General features: G+C 47.8%; 1 protein-coding gene across 3 annotated transcripts in view; it reads left to right on the plus strand.

Moving 5' to 3' along the window:
• kdm4aa (lysine (K)-specific demethylase 4A, genome duplicate a) overlaps positions 1-24,070 on the plus strand; it is a 129,176-nt gene that overhangs the window by 42,122 nt on the left and 62,984 nt on the right. For all 3 annotated transcript variants that reach the window (XM_072510644.1, XM_072510643.1, XM_072510645.1), the window contains 2 exons: positions 745-941; positions 22,149-22,462. In XM_072510644.1, the coding sequence (XP_072366745.1) occupies positions 745-941; positions 22,149-22,462 (511 nt within the window). The remainder of the gene's footprint in view (positions 1-744; positions 942-22,148; positions 22,463-24,070) is intronic.

Below are 24,070 nucleotides of genomic sequence, written 5' to 3' on the forward strand. Positions count from 1 at the left end.
ACTAACTGATTCTGCTTGACTCGTAAGTTATTTTATATGAGCATTCACTGATTCAGTTTGCAAACAAACATTGATTTATTGTATGCAACGAGCAAAGTGGTGGCAGGATGGACATGTTAAGATCTCTTTGCAGAAATAAAGCTTGGAAATATTTAATCACTAACTCGACACATTGCAAAAATATACAAGTAGTATGCCAAGTAAGAAATTAGATCTTCATTTAGATTTGCATACTTGAAGTGTGTCAACATTTTGTGTTTGAAAACTTAATTTGGAGTGACATCATGTTGCTGCCTGGATAGCTGCTAAGTAATACGTCCCCCAAGGTTATATATGTAATCCGTAAAAGTAATGCGAGCTCTAAACTATATTTAAGCATATTGCTTCTCATGATTTTAATGAACCATTATGGGGAGAATCTCATTATCTGTCCATTCCATTAGTGCAGCTGAGGAAACATATATTTGTTAATAACCATAAATGATCTGTACAACACTAGACCATACAGCCCAGGAAGTTTCTGGTGCAATGCTGTACAGTGGAAGCACCTGTTAACGCACAAAGATAGGCCATCATACTCCAGAAAATGAAACCAGCTGTGGAAAGTAGAAGAAGAAATTAGTGAAATGTAGCACCAAAATTATTGTTCAGTGAGGAAAGGATTTTTCTGTTTGTAGACAACAGATCTTTTTGATATGCTTTTTTAGAAAAAAAAATTGCGAAATCACTTTTTTTATTATCCAGTCCGATAAAGCATCGAATAGGAACAAAAAGGCACAAGGTTTGTCTCGAGCTGCCTCAGGAAGTGAGTGACAATACTGCCATCCTGAAAGAAAGTGAAGAGAGTAATCCTGTTCCACTAATTGCGTCTGAAGACTCTAAGGAGGAACTGAAAGAGGATGAGAAAGTGGCAGTTGATAGTGCTGAACTCATTGTTCCAGGTAGGATTTGGTAGATATTTTTGTAATCAACAGACATAATTTTTTTTTCTTGCTTTTGTGAACATTACTGTAACATGGTTGCCACTTGTTGATATCTTGGCAAAGTGTGTACTGAATTAGTTTTAAAAAAATTTACAGTATCCAATTCATTTTTTCCAATTAAGGGGCAATTTAGCATGGCCAATCCACCTGCCTGTACATCTTTGGGTTATGGGGGCGAAACCCACGCAAACACTGGGAGAATGTGCAAACTCCACCTGGACAGTGACCCAGAGCCGGGATCGAACCTGGGACCTCCGTGCTGTGAGGCAGCTGTGCTAACGACTAGGCCACTGTGCTGCCTGCATACTGAGAGTTACCAGCAGTTTTGGGGCTGAATTTTCTGCGCCACCCACAGCCAGGAAAGTAGGTGTGTGGAGCCATAAATTAGGATGTCATGCTATTGACGCCTGGAGCACCCACCCGCACCATGATTTTGAGTGGCAGGGTGGCTAGATTTCCACCTGTATTGGAGGAAGGAGAAGTCTGTGCCTGTGAATGTTAAAGAAAGACTGGCTCGAAATTATAACTAGGCTGGTACTCTTCATAGAACCTGGTAGAGTTAACCCAGTGGGCTGCTGGTTGCAGGGATTGCCTTTTGTCAGGGATCCAGATCCAATCAGAGGCCCCTCTTCGGATACATTCTCCCACCACCATCCCCTCGCTGGGACTTGTTAGTCCAGCCAGAGTGAGATCTTGGGCGATCTCAAATGTCCACATCCATCACTAAGACCACCTCCTTGGCTTACCTGCAGCACCAGCAGTGGCCACTGCTTCAGCTAGTTCCTTTGATATGTAGAGTTGCTGGCCTTCAATTAGACCACAGCTCTGTGAAGCTGGATGCCCGAGAGACCGGCAGCAGTCCTATCTTGTACAAGTTAGGTCTGGTGCCCCAAAAAATAAAGCTGATGAACTGGGCAAGCAGAGGCAAGCTCTGAGCGAGGTGGGATCTGTACAGGCCAGATGGGTTGCACCTAAATATGACAGGAACTGTGTTCCTTGCTGGGGATAGTGCTGTTGGGGGAGGTGGGGGGGGGGGGGGGGGGGGGGGGGGGGGGTTAAACTAACACCGCAAGGGTGTGGGGACTGGGAGAAAATATCAAAGGAATACCAAGGTGCACAGACTATTAGGAAAGAGTAAGGAATAGTAAATTCAGGTGGGGTCTGACTAAAAGCGTCTAAATCAGGATCACTATGCATGTATGTGAATAAGATTGATGTATTACAAGTGCAGATTGCGATGGGAATATGATGTAGCTATGAAAGAGAGACCTGGGTCAAAGAAGAGCAGGACTAGATGTTAAATATTCCTGCTTACAAGGTGTTCAGGAAAGATAGGAAAGGACATAGGCAGGAAGAGGTCCTGCAAAGACAATTCAGGGAGTTGGGTCGGGAGCCAAAAAGCAGGACCTCAAGGGTAGTAATCTCAGGATTACTTCCATGGCAAGTGCTAGGGCTGGTTTAGCTCAGTGGGCGAAACAGCTAGTTTGTAATGCAGAACAAGGCCAGCAGCGCGGGTTCAATTCCTGTAACAGGCGCCGGAATGTGGCGACTAGGGGCTTTTCACATTAACTTTATATTTGTGACAATAAAAAGATTATTATTATTAGTGAGGTTTGGAACAGGGAGATATTACAGTTTCACACATGGCTAAAGAGCTGTTGTGGGAGGGAGTGCTTTAGATTAATGGATCACTGGGATGGCTTCTGGGGAAGGTGGGACAGTACAGTTGCACACGTGGCTAAAGAGCTATTGTGGGAGGGAATGCTTTAGAACATAAGAACTAGGAGCAGGAGTAGGCCATCTGGCCCCTCGAGCCTGCTCCACCATTCAATGAGATCATGGCTGATCTTTTGTGGACTCCGCTCCACTTTCCGGCCCGAACACCATAACCCTGAATCCCTTTATTCTTCAAAAAACGATCTATCTTTATCTTAAAAACATTTAATGAAAGAGCCTCTACTGCTTCACTGGGCAAGGAATTCCATAGATTCACAACCCTTTGGGTGAAGAAGTTCCTCCTAAACTCAGTCCTAAATCTACTTCCCCTTATTTTGAGGCTATGCCCCCTAGTTCTGCTTTCCCCCACCAGTGGAAACAACCTGCCCACATCTATCCTATCTATTCCCTTCATAATTTTATATGTTTCTATAAGATCCGCCCGTATCCTTCTAAATTTCAACGGGTACAGTCCCAGTCTACTCAACCTCTCCTCGTAATCCAACCCCTTCAGCTCTGGGATTAACCTCGTGAATCTCCTCTGCACACCCTCCAGTGCCAGTACGTCCTTTCTCAAGTAAGGAGACTAAAACTGAACACCATACTCCAATGAACGCAAATGAATTTTGGTAAATTATCACGAGTGCATTTGCAATTTCCCTAGCCATCTCTTTCAGCACTCTGGGATGCATTCCATCAGGGCCAGCAGACCTGTCTACCTTTAGCCCCATTAGCTTGCCCATCACTACCTCCTTAGTGATAACAATCCTCTCAAGGTCCTCACCTGTCATAGCCTCATTTCCATCCTTCACTGGCATGTTATTTGTGTCTTCCACTGTGAAGACCGACCCAAAAAACCTGTTCAGTTCCTCAGCCATTTCCTCATCTCCCATTATTAAATCTCCCTTCTCATCCTCTAAAGGACCAATATTTGCCTTAGCCACTCTTTTGTTTTATATATTTGTAGAAACCTTTACTATCTGTTTTTATATTCTGAGCAAGTTTACTCTCATAATCTATCTTACTCTTCTTTATAGCTTTTTTAGTAGCTTTCTGTTGCCCCCTAAAGATTTCCCAGTCCTCTAGTCCCCCACTAATCTTTGCTACTTTGAATGCTTTTTCCTTCAATTTGATACTCTCCTTTATTTCCTTAGATATCCACGGTCGACTTTCCCTCCTTCTACCGTCCTTCCTTTTTGTTGGTGTAAACCTTTGCTGAGCACTGTGAAAAATCGCTTGGAAGGTTCTCCACTGTTTCACCATAAAGTCTTTGCTCCATGTCTACCTTAGCTAGTTCTTCTCTCATCCTATTGTAATCTCATTTGTTTAAGCACAAAACACTAGTGTTTGATTTTACCTTCTCGCCCTCCATCTGTATTTTAAATTTCACCATATTGTGATCGCTCCTTCCGAGAGGATCCTTAACTATATGATCCTGAATCAATCCTGTCTCATTACACAGGACCAGATCTAGGACCGCTTGTTCCCTCGTAGGTTCCATTACATACTGTTCTGGGAAACTATCGCGGATACATTCAGTAAGCTCCTCCTTAAGGCTGCCTTGACCGACCTGGTTAAACCAATCGACATGTAGATTAAAATCCCCCATGATAACTGCTGTACCATTTCCACATGCATCAGTTATTTCTTTGTTTATTGCCTGCCCCACCATAATGTTACTATTTGGTGGCCTATAGACTGCTCCTATCAGTGACTTTTTCGCCTTACTATTCCTGAGTTCCACCCAAATGGATTCAACCGTATCCTCCACAGCACCGATGTTATCCCTTACTATTACCCGGATGTCATCCTTAATTAACAGAGCTACACCACCTCCCTTACCATCCGCTCTGTCCTTCCGAAAAGTTTGATACCCTCGGATATTTAACTCCCAGTCGTGACCATCCTTTAACCATGTTTCAGTAATGGCCACTAAATCATAGTCATTCACGATGATTTGCACCATCAACTCATTTCCCTTATTCCGAATACTACGAGCATTCAGGTAAAGTACACTTGTGTTTGTTTTTTTACCTCTGTTCTGAATCTTAACACCTCGATCAGTAACCTCTCTTAAGTTATATTTCCTCTTAACTTTTCTCCTAATTTTCATTGTCGTTGAACCCATATCTTCATGTAACAACCTGCCGCGTCGCTTACCATTCATGTTGTTACTTCCCGTTTTATTCCTTTTAGTATTCCTGGTCCTGTTCACTGAGCTCCTCTCAGTCACTTTACCTTGTACTGTTGCTCTTTTTGATTTTTGACTATGGCTTCTCTGCCTTACACTTTCCCCCTTACTGCCTTTTGTTTCTGTCCCTGTTTTACTACCTTCCAACCTCCTGCATCGGTTCCCATCCCCCTGCCACATTTGTTTAAACTCTCCCCAACAGCTCTAGCAAACACCCCCACCCCCAGGACATCGGTTCCAGTCCTGCCCAGGTGCAGACAGTCCGGTGTGTACTGGTCCCACCTCCCCCAGAACCGGTTCCAATGCCCCAGGAATTTGAATCCCTCCCTCTTGCACCATCTCTCGAGCCATGCATTCATCCTATCTATCCTGACATTCCTACTCTGACTAATGCAGCCGCTCCGAGACATCCTTGACCCTTGCACCAGGGAGGCAACATACCATCCTGGAGTCTCGATTGCGTCTGCAGAACCGCCTGTCTATTCCCCTTACAATTGAGTCCCCTATCACTAGAGCCCTGCCATTCTTCTTCCTGCCCAGCTGCGCAGCAGAGCCAGCCACGGTGCCATGAACCTGACTGCTGCTGCCTTCCACTGGTGAGCCATCTCCCTCAACAGTATCCAAAGCGGTATTTCTGTTTTGCAGGGAGATGACCGCAGGGGACACCGGCACTGCCTTCCTACTCTTGCTCTGTCTTTTGGTCACCCATTTTCTATCTCTCTCAGTACCTTTCACCTGCGGTGTGACCAACTCGCTAAACAGGCTATCCACGACGTCCTCAGCATCGCGGACGCTCCAAAGCAAGTCCATCCGCAGCTCCAGAGCCGTCAAGCGGTCTTAACAGGAGCTGCAACTGGACACACTTGCACGTGAAGGAGCCAGGGACCGTGCACGTGTCCCTGAGCTCCCACATCGCACACGAGGAGCATGACACGGGTCTGAGATCTCCTGCCATGTCTTTTTTTAAAATAATTTTTATTAATGGTTTTCATAATATATCAATAACAAAATGAAAAAGAAACCCAACAGGGTTAAGTACAAAACACAGTCCAGAAAAACAACTCTGCATACCGCGCGCCCCCCCCCCCCCCCGTATATGAATAATAAATTAACATTAACACCCCGACTTAGTACAACAAGTATATACACCCCCTCAGACCCTCCAGTGTAAATAACAAAAACAAAAAAAAATAAAGTGACCCCCCCCCCCCCCCCCCCCCGAGTTGCTGCTGCCATTGACCAATGTCTACCGCTCTGCCTGGCAGTCTAAGAACGGTTGCCACCGCCTAAAGAAACCTTGTACCGACTCTCTCGAGGCGAATTTCACCCTCTCCAACTTAATAAACCCTGCCATATAGTTGATCAAGGATTCCACGCTTGGGGGCCTCGCATCCTTCCACTGAAGAAGAATCCTTCGCCGCGCTACCAGGACGCAAAGGCCAGCATTCCGGTCTCTTTCGCCTCCTGCACTCCCGGCTCCTCTGCCACCCCAAATATTGTGAGCCCCCAGCCCGGTCTGACCCTCGATCCTACCACCCTCGACATCGTCCTCGCTACGCCCTTCCAAAATTCCTGCAGCGCTGGGCATACCCAGAACATATGGGTGTGATTTGCTGGGCTCCCCGAGCACCTAACACACCTGTCCTCCCCCCCCCAAAGAACGGGCTTATCCTTGTCCTGGTCATGTGTGCCCTCTGCAGCACCTTAAATTGTATGAGGCTGAGCCTCACGCACGATGAGGAAGAGTTCACCCTCCCCAGGGCATCTGCCCACATCCCGTCCTCAATTTCCTCTCCCAACTCCTCCTCCCACTTACCTTTTACCTCCACCACCGAGGTCTCCTCCTCCTCCTCCTGCATCACCTGGTACGTTTCCGAGATCTCCCCCCCCCCCCCCCCACCCCCCCAATTTTGAGGGCAGCCACCACCACCGGGCTCGTAATATACCTCCTTGGAGGGAGTGGCAGCAGCGCCGTTGCCAGCGCCCCCATACTCGTACCCACACAAGACGTCGTCTCCAGCCTCTTCCATGCAGCCACCTGCCCCTCCATCAGCCACTTGCGCATCATCGTCGCATTGGCGGCCCAGTAGTATCCACAAAGGTTGGGCAGCACCAGTCCCCCCCCCTATCTCTACTCCGCTCCAGGAACACCTTCTTACCCTCGGAGTCCCTCGCGCCCACACACACCCCATTATACTCCTGTTAACCCGCATGAAAAAAGCCTTCGGGATAAACACGGGGAGGCACAGGAACAGGAACAAAAACCTTGGGAGCACCGTCATTTTGATTGACTGCACCCTACCTGCCAAGGACAGCGGCAACGCGTCCCACCTCTTGAACTCCTCCTCCATTTGCTCCACCAGCCTTGAAAAATTAAGCCTATGCAGCCCCCCCCCCCCCCCCCCCCCCCCCCCCCCAAAGCTCCTGGCCACCTGGACTCCCAGACACCTGAAGCTCCTCTCCGCCTTTTTTAGTGGGAGCTCACCAATCCTCCTCCTGGTCCCCTGGATGAACTACGAACAGCTCGCTCTTCCCCAGGTTGAGCTTGTACACCGAAAAGTCCCCGAATTCCCTAAGAATCCTCATTACCTACGGCATTCCTCCCACCGGGTCCGCCACATACAGCAGCAGGTCGTCCACATAAAGTGACACCCTATGCTCCTCCCCACCACGCACCAACCCCCTCCAGTTCCTTGACTCCCTCAGTGCCATAGCCAGGGGTTCAATCGCCATTGCGAAGAGCAGGGGGGATAAGGGATACCCGTCTCGTCCCTCGGTGCAACTGAAAGTACTCGGACCTCCTCCTGTTTGTGGCCACACTCTCCATTGGGACCTCATACAACAGCCTAACCCACCTGACAAAGCCTTCCCCAAATCCGAACCTCTTCAGCACCTCCCACAGTTACCCCCACTCTACCCTATCGAAGGCTTTCTCAACGTCCATCGCCACCACTATCTCCGCCTCCCCCTCCCTCGCCGGCATCATGATAACATTCAAAAGCCTCCGCACATTTGCATTCAATGCCTCCCCTTCACAAACCCCGTCTGGTCTTCATGGATGATCTGCGGCACATAATCCTCGTGGCTAAGACCTTCGCAAGCACCTTGGCATCTACATTTAGCAAGGAAATCGGTCTGTAAGACCCACACTGCAGGGGATCCTTGTCCTGCTTCAGGATCAAGGAGATCAGTGCCTGGGACATCGTCGGGGGCAAAGACCCCCCCCCCCCCTTGCCTCATTGAAGGTCCTAACTAACAGCGGGCCCAACAGGTCCATATATTTTTTATAGAATTCGACCGGGAAACCGTCCGGCCCCGGTGCCTTCCCCGCCTGCATGCTCCCTATCCCTTTGATCAGCTCCTCCAGCCCAATCGGGGCCCCCAATCCCGCCACCAGTCCCTCTTCCACCTTTGGAAACCTCAATTGGTCCAGGAAGCAGCCCAACCCTCCTTCCTCCCGTGGGGGCTCGGATCGGTACAATTCCTCGTAGAAGTCCCTGAAGATCCCATTGATGCCAGCTCCACTCCGCACCACACTCCATCCCCTGTCCTTAACTCCCCCGATCTCCCTAGCTGCGTCCCGCTTCCGAAGTTGATGCGCCAGCATCCGGCTTGCCTTTTCCCCATACTCGTAAATCGCCCCCTGGGCCTTCCTCCACTGCACCGCCGCCTTCCTGGTGGTCACTAGGTCGAATTCGGCCTGGAGGCTACGCCGCTTCCTCAACAATCCTTCCTCGGGCTCCTCAGCATACCTCCTGTCTACCCTCACCATCTCCCCCACCAGCCTCTCCCTCTCCCCCCCCCGCTCTCTCCGCTCCTTGTGGGCCCTAATGGAGATCAGCTCTCCCCTCACCATCCCCTTCAGTGCCTCCCATACCATCCCCACTCGGACCTCCCCGTTGTCGTTGGTCTCCAGGTACCCCTCTATACTTCCTCGGACCCGCTCGCTCACCTCCTCGTCCGCCAACAGCCCCACCTCCAAGCGCCACAGCGGGCGCTGGTCCCTCTCCTCCCCCATCTCCAAGTCCACCCAATGCTGGGCGTGGTCCGAAATGGCTATTGCTGAATAATCAGTATCCTCTACTCGCTATCAACGCCCTACTCAAAATGAAAAAGTCGATTCGTGAATAAGCCTTATGGACATGAGCAGAATGAAAATTCCCTAGCCCCGGCCTTGCAAATCTCCAAGGGTCCACCCCTCCCATCTGGTCCATAAACCCCCTGAGCACTCTAGCCGCCGCCGGCTTCCTACCCGTCCTAGACCTGGAGCGATCCAGTGCCGGATCCAGCACCGTGTTAAAATCTCTCCCCCATTATCAGGCCCCCCACTTCCACGTCTGGGATCCGACCCAACATGCGCCGCATAAAATCCGCTTTGTCCCTGTTCGGGGCATACACATTGACCAGTACCACCCTCTCTCCCTGCAACTTACCACTTACCATTATGTACCTGCCGCCATTATCTGCCACAACGCTCGACGCCTCAAACGACACCTTTCCCACCAAGATCGCCACCCCTCTATTTTTGGCATCCAGCCCCGAGTGAAACACCTGACCTACCCACCCTTTCCTCAATCTTACCTGGTTTGCCACCTTCAGGTGTGTCTCCTGAAGCATAACCACAGCCGACTTGAGCCCCTTCAGGTGCGCGAATACGCGGGCCCGCTTAACCGGCCCATTCAGTCCCCTTACTTTCCAGGTTATCAGCCGGATCAGGGGGCTACCCTCCCCCGCCGACTAGCCATGACCCCTCCTTGGCCAGCCACGTGTCCGCACCCCACACCCGGCCCTTTTCCCACAGCGGCATACCCCCGTCTCGCCCCCCCACCACCCCCCACACACACTCGCTCCAGCTCCTCCTTGACCATAGCAGCAGCAACTCGAACCCCATCCTAGATGATTTACTCCTTCTCTCCCCCCCCCAACCACCACCACCATTGCACTTCCGCAAGTCAGCTGATTCCTGCTGACCCCTGCCTCTCCTTCGACTTCTTTCCCGTCCCTGTCCATAGGCTCTCCCCCTCCCCCTTCTGTTCTAAGCGCGGGAAACAACCCTCGCTTCCCCGCCCCGACCCCTCCAGTCTTCAGCGCGGGAAAAAGCCTGCGCTTTCCACCTACCAGGCTCCGCCACCTCTGACGCAGCTCCTTTTACAGGCCCGGCCCCCTCACCCCTGACCCGGGCCTCCCCCTTCCCCGCAGGGCCCCATCTCACCTCCAAGAGCCCCCCCGACCAACCCAACCAAAACAGTGGCCAACCCGCCCCAGCCACCCTCACCGACCCAAAAGAGAAAAAACACAAAGAAAAAGAAACCCGGAGCAATACGAAGGCCCCCCCTCGAAACAAAAATAAACGTAGCATATCAACCGCAGTCCCCAATCACCCATCCCGACCCTCAATCTGTGTCCATCTTCTCGGCCTGAACAAAGGCCCATGCCTCCTCCTGAGACTCAAAATAATGGTGCCGGTCTTTGTAGGTAACCCACAGTCGCGCGGGCTGCAACATGCCAAACTTCACCCCCTTCCTGTGCAGCACCGCCTTCGCTCGATTGTACCCATGCCCTCCTCTTCGCCACCTCCGCACTCCAGTCCTGATATATCCGAACCTCCGCGTTCTCCCACCTGCTGCTGCTCTCCTTGGCCCACCTGAGCGCACACTCCTGATCGACGAACCGATGGAACCTCACCAGCACCGCCCGTGGTGGCTCGTTAGCCTTGGGCCTCCTCGCCAGCCCTCTATGGGCCCCTTCCAGCTCCAGGGGCCCCTGGAAGGACCCCGCTCCCATCAGTGAGTTCAACATGGTGACCACATAGGCCCCCACGTCCGGCCCCTCCGGGAGGCCCAGAATCCGCAGATTCTTCCGCCTCGACCGATTCTCCATCTCCTCGAACCGCTCCTGCCATTTCTTATGGAGTGACTCGTGCGCCTCCACCTTTACCGTCAGGCCTAAGATCTCGTCCTCATTATCAGAGATCTTTTGTCGAGCCTCGCGGATCGCCACTCCCTGGGCCTTCTGTGTCTCCAGCAGCTTCTACTGCCATGTCTTAAACCTTGGGTTAACTTCAACAACTACAATTTCCCAAAAGAAAACAACGAAGAAAAAATTAATAAATATACCAATGAAAAGTAAAAGAAAATGGAAAAACTACTTACTAGTCCCTTACCAGGGATCAAAATCACCCCCCCTCCCCCAAGCTTCGAATTCCCTCCTAGATTCAAATTCCCAAACTCACTCTTTGCTGACTCAGTGTTGTGTCTTCTCTGGCTCACTGGGAGAACTCACTAGATTAATGGATCACTGGGAAGTCTTCTGGGGAAGGTGGGACGTGTACAAGAAAGACAGGTTGCACTGAACTGGACGGTCACCAATATCCTGGGCAGGAGGTTTGCAAGTGCTGTTCAGGAGGGTGTAAACTAATGTGGCAGGGAGGTGGACACCAGAACAGCAGGCCAGTGTAGAGACTGGGGGGAAAAAAGTGAGACTGAGACAAACATATAGCGCAGAGGGAAGCTGCAGGGCTCAGCGGGATTGTAGATCTGGAGTGCGTTTGCTTCAATGCAAAAAGTATAGCCGGTAAGACCAGATGAACTGAGAACCCGGATTACTGCATGGAACTATGATGTGATTGCAATTACGGAAACATGGTTAAAGGAGGGACAGGACTGGCAGCTTAACATTCTGGGATATTGTTGTTTTAGACGGGACAAAAGGGGAAACAAAAGAGGTGGGGGAGTCGCATTGCTGATTAGGGAGCACATCACAGTTGTGTTGAGGGAGGACGCATTGGAGGGATCTTGTAGAGAGGCATTATGGATGGAGCTCAGAAAAACGAAGGGTGAAATCACAATGTTGGGAGTGTACTATCGAACTCTCAACAGCCCGCAGGAGACCGAGGAGCAATTGTGTAGTGAGATACTGAAAAGGTGTGAAAAAAGCAGGGTAGTTGTGATGGGTGATTTTAACTTCCATCGACTGAGAATCCCTTGCAGCCAGGGGCTCGGATGGAGACCAATTTGTTAGATGAGTCCATGAGGGCTTTTGATACAGTATGTTGACAATCCAACCAAGGAGGGGGCCATACTAGACTTAGTATTGGGGGCCATACTAGACTTAGTATTGGGGGCCATACTAGACTTCGTATTGGGGCCATACTAGACTTCGTATTGGGGCCATACTAGACTTAGTATTGGGGGCCATACTAGACTTAGTATTGGGGGCCATACTCGACTTAGTATTGGGGGCCATACTCGACTTAGTATTGGGGGCCATACTAGACTTCGTATTGGGGGCCATACTAGACTTTGTATTGGGGGCCATACTAGACTTTGTATTGGGGGCCATACTAGACTTCGTATTGGGGGCCATACTAGACTTCGTATTGGGGGCCATACTAGACTTCGTATTGGGGGCCATACTAGACTTCGTATTGGGGGCCATACTAGACTTCGTATTGGGGGCCATACTAGACTTCGTATTGGGGGCCACACTAGACTTCGTATTGGGGGCCATACTAGACTTCGTATTGGGGGCCATACTAGACTTCGTATTGGGGGCCATACTAGACTTCGTATTGGGGGCCATACTAGACTTCGTATTGGGGGCCACACTAGACTTCGTATTGGGGGCCATACTAGACTTCGTATTGGGGGCCATACTAGACTTGGTATTGGGGGCCATACTAGACTTCGTATTGGGGGCCATACTAGACTTGGTATTGGGGGCCATACTAGACTTGGTATTGGGGGCCATACTAGACTTGGTATTGGGGGCCATACTAGACTTGGTATTGGGGGCCATACTAGACTTGGTATTGGGGGCCATACTAGACTTGGTATTGGGGGCCATACTAGACTTGGTATTGGGGGCCATACTAGACTTGGTATTGGGGGCCATACTAGACTTGGTATTGGGGGCCATACTAGACTTGGTATTGGGGGCCATACTAGACTTGGTATTGGGGGCCATACTAGACTTGGTATTGGGGGCCATACTAGACTTGGTATTGGGGGCCATACTAGACTTGGTATTGGGGGCCATACTAGACTTGGTATTGGGGGCCATACTAGACTTGGTATTGGGGGCCATACTAGACTTGGTATTGGGGGCCATACTAGACTTGGTATTGGGGGCCATACTAGACTTGGTATTGGGGGCCATACTAGACTTGGTATTGGGGGCCATACTAGACTTGGTATTGGGGGCCATACTAGACTTGGTATTGGGGGCCATACTAGACTTGGTATTGGGGGCCATACTAGACTTGGTATTGGGGGCCATACTAGACTTGGTATTGGGGGCCATACTAGACTTGGTATTGGGGGCCATACTAGACTTGGTATTGGGGGCCATACTAGACTTGGTATTGGGGGCCATACTAGACTTGGTATTGGGGGCCATACTAGACTTGGTATTGGGGGCCATACTAGACTTGGTATTGGGGGCCATACTAGACTTCGTATTGGGGGCCATACTAGACTTCGTATTGGGGGCCATACTAGACTTCGTATTGGGGGCCATACTAGACTTGGTATTGGGGGCCATACTAGACTTCGTATTGGGGGCCATACTAGACTTGGTATTGGGGGCCATACTAGACTTCGTATTGGGGGCCATACTAGACTTCGTATTGGGGGCCATACTAGACTTCGTATTGGGGGCCATACTAGACTTCGTATTGGGGGCCATACTAGACTTCGTATTGGGGGCCATACTAGACTTCGTATTGGGGGATGAGCCAAGCCAGGTGATTGATGTTTCAGAGGGGGAGCATTTTGGATTTTGCAACCTTAATTCCATAAGATTTTGCGCAACCTGCGGGTGAGGGTGCCTAATTGGGCGAGCGCCAATTACATCCAATTTAGGCAGGAACTGGCGATTGTGGATTGCGAGCGGTTATTTGAGGGCAAATCCACATCTGACATGTGGGAGCCTTTTAAAGGCCAGTTGATTGAAGTGCAGGACAGGCATGTCCCTGCAAAAATGAAGGATAGAAATGGCAGGATTCGACAACCATGGATGACCAGGGAAATTGTAAGCTTAGTCCAAAGGAAGCATACGATAGGTCGCCGACGACAGCCTTTGAGGAGTTCAGTGAAAGTAGGAAGCAACATAAGCGTGGAATTAGGAAAGCTAAAAGGGACCATGAAATGTCTTCGGCAACATCAAGGAGAATCCTATGGCTCTTTATGCATATATTAGGAGCAAGAGGATAGCAAGAGAAAGAGTAGACCAACTCGAGGACAGTGGAGGGGAGTTATGTGTGGAACCTCAGGAAGTGGGTGAAATCCTTTAATGAGTACTTGGCATAGGTATTCACCAGGGAGAAGTACATGACTGATTTTGAGGTCAGGGATTGGTGTGTAAATGCTCTTGAGAACATCAATATATCAAAGGAGGAAGTGTTGAGTATCCTAAATTGCATTAAGGTAAACAAGTCCCCGGGGCCGGATGACATCTACCCAGGTTGCAACGGGAGAAATAGCTTGAGGCCTGTTGGGACTCTTGCTTACCTTGTAATAAGAGTCGATTGGTGGGAGGTGTCACAAGTACGGGTTTATTGCTAATTACAGTGAATGTTCAGCGACTTTTTCCTTGGGTGGATGTAGCTGTTACAAAGGGGCATAACTATAAGGTTCATGGTGGAAGATATAGGAAGGATGTCAGGGGTAGGTTCTTTACTCAGAGTGGTTGGGGTAGCGGAGTCGGACACTTTAGGAACTTTCAAGCGGTTATTGGATTCATATGGAGTGCACTAGAATGATTGGGAGTAGGTTGATTTGATCATAGTTTCAGACTAGTTCGGCACAACATCGTGGGCCGAAGGGCCTGTACTGTGCTATACAGTTCTATATTCTATATATACTCACTCAAATACACTTGAATAAGAACTGAATCAAAACTTAGAAACAAAATATCAAACCATACATAAAAAGGTCAAGCACATGGCAAAACGCATAAAGCACACCAAAGAAATTACTTAACACAAAGAAACCGATGATTCCAGAATAAAGACATCGACCACGAGGTCCTACTTTTGAGGGAATTCTTATCTCTGGTTTAACCCCTCATTTACTTTCATTGGCTTCTAATTCTCAGCTGAGACCTCCTGGTTTGTTCAAATGAATGTCTGTTACTCAGAAGATGATTTGTTAATCAAACATTGGACATTACTTAAGATTGACTGGTGCTTATCAAAATAAGCTCAGTGTCTGCATGCGCAGCCTTAGGAAAATGTTTCTCACACTTGCCACATTACACAACTTGGGGGAGATCTTGCTTTAACTGATTAGTTGATTAGACCGAGAACAATACATTCTTAGTACGGAATACAATGGTTAATTCATTAGGTGAAACAATGACTGGATTCCCACAGTCAACACGCTTTTAATTTGACCTCTCAGCTACATGCATTCAACTAGCACCTATATGAATAAATCAATACTCTTATCAGTCACTATGAATAAATCAATACTCTTATCAGGGCCTTAACAGATATCTTTACATCCTCTTTTTGACCACAAGCGAGGTTCCAAAGGACTGGAGAATAGCCAATGTTATTCCCTTGTTTAAGAAAGGAAGCAGGGATAATCCAGCAAATTATAGTGCGGTGAGGCTGATATCAGAGGTGGGGAAGCTTTTGGAGAAAATGGACTAGTTGGTGACGGGCAGCATGATTTTGTACGGGGAAGGTCATGTCTCACCAACTTGTTTAAGTTTTTTGAAGAGGTTACAAAGAAAATTGCTGAGGGAAGGGCTGTGGATGTAGTTTATATGGACTTTAATAAGGCATTTGACAAGGACCCACATGGCAGACTGTACAAAAACTCAAATCACATGGGATTCGGGGTGGGCTGGCTAGATGGATACAGAACTGGCTTGGTTATGGAAGACAGAGTAGCGTTGGAAGGGTGTTTTTCAGAATGGAGATCTGTAGCTAGTGGTGTTCCGCAGGGATCCGTGCTAGGACTTCTGTTGTTTGTAGTGTATATATAAATGCTCTGGAGGAAAATGTGGGTGGTATGATTAGTAAGTTTGTGGAGGACGCAAAGATTGGTGGAGTTGCTGATAGTGCCGAGGATTGTCAGAGGATACATCAGGATATAGATAGATTGGAGACTTGAGCACCGAAATGGCAGATGAGGTTTAATATGGACAAATGAGAGATGATACATTTTGAAGGATCAAATCCAAGTACAATAATAACCTTTATTATCACAAGTAGGCTTACATTAACACTGCAATGAAGTTACTGTGAAAAGTCCCTAGTCGCCACATTCCGGCGCCTGTTCGGGTATACTGAGGGAGAATTCAATGTCAAAATTGCCTAATGTTTGAATGAGACTAAATGACAGAACCGTTCGGAACATTAACATACAGAGGGATCTGGGCGTGCAGGTCCACAGTTCCCTAAAAGTGGCAACATAGGTGACCGTGGTGATCAAGAAGGCAGATGGTATGCTTACCTTCATCAGCCGAGGCATTGATGTAGGAGTTGGGAAATCTTGATGCAGCTTTATAAAACCTTGGTTAGGCTGCATTTGGAGTATTGCGTACAGTTCTGGCCACCACATTATCAGAAGGACATGGAAGATTTGTAGAGAGGGCATAGAAGGTTCACCAGGATGTTGCCTGGTCTTAAGGGTGTTGGCTATGAGGAATTGTAAGGAGGTTTAAAGGAGGTATGCAGGGTATGTTTTTCACGCAGAGTGGTGTGTTATGCTGGAACACTCTGCCATAGGATGTGGTGGAAGCAGACACATTAACAATATTTTAAGAGGCAATTGGATGGTACATGAATAGGGAGGAAACCGAGGGATACAGACTTGAGTAAGGGCAGAAGGTGTTTTTTTAGTTGGGGCATCCTGATCACAGGCTTGAAGGGCCTGTTCCTGTGCTGTGATTTTCTTTGTTCTTTGAAGAAAAGTGGGGGGTGGGGGGTTGCAGCATTTATTATGAGAGCTTTGTCGTGCTGAAGAAAGCGGATAGCCCAAAAGAGTCAATGATAGCACTATTTGACTAGAGCTAAGGAACACACAGATGCAGTTAGGTTGCATGGTGTAGTCTACAGGCCACCAAATAGTGGGAAGGATGTAGAGAAACAAATTTGCAAGACAATTGGAAAGAAGCAAAACTTGTAGTTATAATGGGGGAACTTTAATTACTAAATATAGACTGAAATATTTGTGTAAAGGATAGAATGGGACGAGTTCTCCTCTAGTGTGTTCAGGAAAATTCTTCATGTTTCCAGTCCAAAGAAGGAGACACGTCTCGACCTGGTTCTTGGAAATTAAGTGGGCCAAGTAGATTGTGCCTGTAGGGGAACATATGTGAGCACCAATCATTGTATCATTAAGGTTCAGACTGGCTATGGAAAGGACAAAAAACAGTCCAGTGTAAGAAAAAATGTGCTAAATGGGATTGTCTTCGAACTGGTTTAGCAACCCTAGACTGGGCATCCATGAGGCCCTGTGGACCATCAGCAACAACAAAATTGAACTTGACCACAATCTGTAAACTCAAGGCCATTCTACCATTACTACCGAGCCAGGGGATCAACCCTTGTTCAATGAAGAGTACAGGAGGGCATGCCAGGGGCAGCAGCAGCCGTACCTAAAAATGAGGTGTCCAGAAGCTATAACACTACATCAGCAGCAAGTAATCGAGTTAAACAATTTCAATCAGTGGACCAGATCGAAGCTCTGTAGTCCATTGACCAGAAACGGAACTTGACTAGCCATATGAATAATTCAACAACAGGAGCAGGTGAGAGTCTAGGAATCCTGTGGCGAGTAACTCCCCACCTGATTCCCCCAAGTCTGTTCACCATCTACAAGGCACAAATCAGCAATGCAATGGATTACTCTTCACTTCCTTGGATGAGTATAGCTACAATAACACTCGAGAAGCTGGACACAACGCAGGACATAGCAGCCTGCTTGATTGGCACCCCATGCGCAAGTATTTATTCCCTCCACCACTGATTTACAGTGGCAGCAATGTACCATTTACAAGATGTACTACAGGAACTGACACAGGCTCCTGAGGCAGCAGCTTCCAAACCCACCACCACTACCATCTAGAAGTACAATGGCAGGTAATGCTTGTATGGAAACACCAACACTTGGACATTCAGCCTCCAATCATTCATAATCTAATAATCTATTAGTTTCACAAGTAGGCTTACATTAACACTGCAATGAAGTTACTGTGAAAATTCCCTAGTTGCCAAACTCCGGCGCCTGTTCGGGTACACGGAGGGAGAATTTAGAATCTCCAATTCACCTAACAGCACATCTTTCAGGACTTGGGAGGAAACCGGAGCACCTGGAGGAAACCCGTGCAGACTCCACACAGACAGTGACCCAAGACGGGAATCAAACTCTGGTCCCTGCCACTGTGAAGCAACAGTGCTAACCACTGTGCTACCTTTATCATCCTGACGTGGAAATATATCACTGTTCCTTCATTGCACTGGTCAAAATCCTGGAACTTATCTCTAACAGTGTGGGTGGGCCTACACCCTAACAGCGTGGGTGGACCCCACCTTGTGGACTGCAGCAGTTCAAAAAGGCAGCTCACTACCACCTTCTCGAGCAATTGGGGATGGGCAATAAATGCTGGCATAGCCAGCGACGCCAACTTCCCATGAGTGAATAAAAATGAAATTTGAAGTTGATAAGGCACCAGGACTGGATGTGATGCACCACGGAATACTGTAGGAAGTGAGTTGAGGTGCATTGGCTATAATTTTTCGGTCATCCTTGGATTGGATTTGTTTATTGTCACGTGTACCGAGGTACAGTGAAAAGTATTTTTCTGCGAGCAGCTCAACAGATCATAAGTACATGAGAAGAAAAGGGAATTAAAGAAAATACATAATAGGGCAACACAACATATACAATGTAACTACAAAAGCACTGGCATCGGATGAAGCATACGGGGTGTAGTGTTAATGAAATCAGTCCATAAGAGGGTCATTTAGGAGTCTGGTGACAGTGGGGAAGAAGCTGTTTTTGAGTCTGTTCGTGCGTGTTCTCAGACTTCTGTATCTCCTGCCCGATGGAAGAAGTTGGAAGAGTGAGTAAGCCGGGGTGGGAGGGATCTTTTTTTAAAATATATTTTATTGAAAATTTTTCGATGAGTTGGAGGGATCTTTGATTATACTGCCCGCTTTCCCCAGGCAGCGGGAGGTGTAGATGGAGTCAATAGATGGGAGGCAGGTTCGTGTGATGGACTGGGCGGTGTTCACGACTCTCTGAAGTTTCTTGCGGTCCTGGGCCGAGCAGTTGCCATACCAGGCTGTGATGCAGCCTGATAGGATGCTTTCTATGGTGCATCTGTAAAAGTTGGTAAGAGTTAATGTGGACATGCCGAATTTCCTTAGTTTCCTGAGGAAGTATAGGCGCTGTTGTGCTTTCTTGGTGGTAGTGTCGACGTGGGTGGACCAGAGCAGATTTTTGGAGATATGCACCCCTAGGAATTTGAAACTGCTAACCATCTCCACCTCGGCCCCGTTGATGCTGACAGGGGTGTGTACAGTACTTTGCTTCCTGAAGTCAATTACCAGCTCTTTAGTTTTGCTGGCATTGAGGGAGAGATTGTTGTCGCTACACCACTCCACTAGGTTCTCTATCTCCCTCCTGTATTTGGACTCATCGTTATTCGAGATCCGGCCCACTATGGTCGTATCGTCAGCAAACTTGTAGATGGAGTTGGAACCAAGTTTTGCCACGCAGTCGTGTGTGTACAGGGAGTAGAGTAGAGGGCTAAGTAAGCAGCCTTGCGGGGCGCCGGTGTTGAAGACTATTGTGGAGGAGGTGTTGTTGTTCATTCTTACTGATTGTGGTCTGTTGGTCAGAAAATCGAGGATCCAGTTGCAGAGTGGGGAGCCAAGTCCTAGGTTTTGGAGCTTTGATATGAGCTTGGCCTTTGACTCGGGTGGTGTGAGAGGACTTGAGAAATGAAAACATTGAACCTTGTTCAATACGCCCAGCAGCTACAGGCTGGTCAGTTTAACTTTGGTTGGATAGCTTCTAGAAACAATAATTTGGGACAAAGTTAATAGTCCAATGGGTAAATGTGGGTTAATTTATTTTGAATTTGGAGTATCCAATTTTTTTTTCTCAATTAAGGGGCTAAATTGCGTGGCCAATCCACCTACCCTGCACCTTTGGGATGTGGGGGCGAAACCCACGCAAACACTGGTCGAATGTGCAAACTCTACGTGGACAGTGACCCAGAACCGGGATCGAACCTGGGACTTCAGTGCCGTGATGCAGCAATGCTCGCCACCGTGCTGCCCAAATGTGGGTTAATTAAGGAAAGCCAACATTAATTCATTACGGGAAAATCTTGTTTAACTAACGTGCTGGAGTGTTTTGAAGAGGTGACCAGACTTGATGAGGGCATTGCTGTTGATTTGGTGTACATGGACATCCGAAAATTTTTGTGTGCAAAATTGTAACTCATGGAATATGAAGGTCAGTAGCAACATGGCTGTGGAATTGGCCAAGTGGCAAGAAACAGTAATGGTTAATGGATGTTTTTCGGGCTGGAGGTCTGTTTGTAGTTTCCCAGGGGCCGCTATTGGGGCCAGTGCTTTTCCATCGATGCATGCTCTTGACCTAGATCTTGGAGAAAAAGGAATAATTTCAAAGTTTACGGATGATACAAAACTCGAGCATTGTGAATTGTGAGGAGGATAGTGTAGAAATTCACAATCTTTATTAGTGTCACAAGTAGGCATACATTAACACTGCAATGAAGTTACTGTGAAAATCCCCTAGTTGCCACACTCCGGCACCTATTCAGGTACATTGAAGGAGAATTCAGAATGTCTAATTCACGTAATAAGCATGTCTGTTGGGAGGAATACAGAGCACCTGGAGGAAACCCACACAGACACTGGACAACGTGCAGACTCCGCACAGACAGTGACCCAAGCCGGGAATCGAACCCGGTCCCTGTGAAGCAACAGTGGTAGAATTGGTGGTAGATGAAGTTGAATACAAAGAAATGTGAAGTTATTCACTGTGAAGAAAGAACACGTGAGAGACAATATAAAATAATGAGTACAATCCTAAAGGGAGGATGCAGAAACAGTGGAATATGGATGTATATGTGCATAAGTCATTGAAGGTAGCAGGACAGATAGTGGTTAATAAGGCATACAGACAGTATCCTTTTTTTTTAATTTAGAGAGTCCAATTAAGGGGCAATTTAGTGTGACCAATCCACCTACTCTGCACATCTTTTGAGTTGTGGGGGTGAGACCCACGCAGGCACGGGGAGAATGTGCAAATTCCACACGGAGAGTGACCCGGGGCTGGGATCGAACACGGTCCTCGGCGCCATGAGGCAGCAGTGCAGTGTCCTGGGTTTTAATGGGGGCTTAGAGTACAAGAGCAAGGAGGTTATGTTGAACTTGTGTAAGTCACGAGTTCAACCTCCGCTAGAGTAAAAGTGTCCAGTTCTGGGCGCTTCTTTTAGAAAGATGTGAAGGCATTGGCGAAATTGCAGAAAATATTCATAAGAATGACTCCTGGGATGAGGAAGATAGATTGGAGAAATTGGACTGTTTTTCTTGGGAGAAGAGAAAACCAGGAGGAGATTTGATCGAGGGGTCTGGACTGAGTAGATCGGGAGAATCTGTTCCCACTTATGAAAGAATGAAGGATGAGAGAGCACAGATTTGAAGTAATTAGTAAAAGAGGCAATGATGATTTGAGGGAAAACCTCTTCACTGTGAGTGGTTAGGTTCGGGAATGCTCTGTCTGAGATTGTGGTGGGGGCAGGTTCAATTGATTCAAAAGTTAATTGTACTCCTTTCCTGAAAAGGAAGATTTCCCACAGATTGGGAAACCCAGTAGTGAAAGGGAGGCATTCCTTTTAAGCAGGAGCCCTCCCCTCCCAGCTGCCCTGGGAGGCCTTCAGCTTCATAACCGTCCACAATGTTTGATTGAACGAAACCCCAATGGCTCTGCCTCTCTTCCCACAAGTATGGCGTTTTTGGTTTATTCCCATTATATGCAGATATAGTGACAGAAATTGTGAAGCCTGTGCATATTTTTGAAACAACGATCTAACACAATTAAAGGGTGCTGCGAGATTCTGCTGACGTCTTGTATTGAAGGTTTGCTATTGCAGTCAAGCATGCTTGCACAGAGATTCTATGTTATGCATGTATTTGTTTTAAGCTCCAAGATTATTTAGTCGAATCACAATTTGTTTTCTGTTAATCTATTATTTCCTTTTTGCAGAACCTGCTCCAGCACAAGTTGAACCACACATTGAAAATAGTCCACAAGAAGAGAAGCTTACATTGAAGCGAACCATGTTCAGCACAATGGACACACCTGTTACTGTGTTAAACTTTTCTGTGGCCTCTCCTTCCCAAAATATTCTCATCCCATTTGTGAAATCATTTGAATCCAGCTCGTCGGATTCCGAATCTTCAAGTTCTCAAAGTTCAAGTCAAGAGAGTGCTGCAGAGGACTCTGATAATAGCCCAGATTGGACTGAAACAGTTAAAACAAATATTGGAACGAGTCTCAATGAACAGGACCTTGCAGAGGTATTTATATAGAACTATTGAAAACATACAGTCCATCTTCCAACACACAGCCCATAGCTCTGCAGCTTTCAGCACTTAAAGGTCTCTGCCTCCACCACCAGCTCAGGCAGTGAATTCCAGACACCCACCACCCTCTGTGTAAAAACGCTTTTTCTCATGTCCCCTCTAATTCTTCTACCATTTAGCATGATTCTATGACCCCTGGTTTTTGAAACCTGCCAAAGGAAACTGGTTCTTCCTGTCTATTCTACCCGTACCCCTCACAATTTTGTATACCTCAATCATGGGCAGCACGGTAGCATAGTGGTTAGCACTGTGGCTTCACAGCGCCAGGGTCCAGGTTCGATTCCCCGCTGGGTCACTATCTGTGTGGAGTCTGCACATTCTCCCCGTGTCTGCGTGGGTTTCCTCCCACACCCAAAGACGTGCAGATTGGCCATGCTTGATTGCCCTTAGTGTCCAAAAAGGTTAGGAGGGATTATTGGGTTAGGGGGATTGGGTGGAAGTGAGGCCTTAAGTGGGTCGGTACAGTCTCAAAGAACAAAGAACAAAGAACAAAGAAATGTACAGCACAGGAACAGGCCCTTCGGCCCTCCAAGCCCGTGCCGACCATACTGCCCGACTAAACTACAATCTTCTACACTTCCTGGGTCCGTATCCTTCTATTCCCATCCTATTCATATATTTGTCAAGATGCCCCTTAAATGTCCCTATCGTCCCTGCCTCCACTACCTCCTCCGGTAGTGAGTTCCAGGCACCCGTGGGCCAAATGGCCTTCTGCACTGTATGTTCTATGTCAGCCCCTCGCCCTTCTTTGTTCCAAGAACAGCAACTCCAATCTCTCCTCACAGCTACAATTCTCCAGCCCTGGCAACATTCCATATATATTTTCTTTACTCTCTCCAGAGCAATTATGTCCTTCCTGTAGTGTGGTGAGCAGAACTATGCACAGTACTCCAGTTATGGCCTCGCCAGTGTCTTGTACAGTTCCATTATTGCAGCCCTATTTTTGTATTCCTCAGCCAATGAAGGAGAACATTCCAGAGTTGGGGTTATGGGAATAGGGCAGGGTGTGGGCCTAGGTGGGGCTGTTCTTTCGGAGGGTCGGTGCAGACTCGATGCACCAAATGGCCTCCTTCTGCACTGTGGGGATTCAATGGTGCATATTGCTTGGAGGTGTTTCCCTATAGTCTCTTGATCTACCCTATAAAGCAACATGCATCAGTCAGACTAATGCGATGTTATGAATATGGTAGGGAAAATAGTCACACAATCCCATAAGTAAACAGGGTAAGGTCTATCCCGACCCCTCACAATTTTGTATACCTCAATCATGACGCCCCTAATCTTCTTGTAAACTGTTGATCAACTGGCTGAAGAAGCCTTCTGAAAATCAAGTTTCAATTATGATCACTTTGCTTCTCTTGTGAATGCTGGTTTCAGCTGACACTCGTGCATTATTTACAGCATTTTTATTAGGATGTATGGATGAAGTTTTTTGGGTTGTATACTCGTATCATAGAATCCCTACAATGCAGAAGGAGGCCATTCGGCCCATTGAGTCAACCCTCTGAAAGAGCACCCTGTCCCTGTAACCCCACCTAACCG

The sequence above is a fragment of the Scyliorhinus torazame genome, chromosome 7 (genome assembly GCF_047496885.1).
Source record: "Scyliorhinus torazame isolate Kashiwa2021f chromosome 7, sScyTor2.1, whole genome shotgun sequence".
In the NCBI taxonomy this organism is placed as follows: Eukaryota; Metazoa; Chordata; class Chondrichthyes; order Carcharhiniformes; family Scyliorhinidae; genus Scyliorhinus; species Scyliorhinus torazame.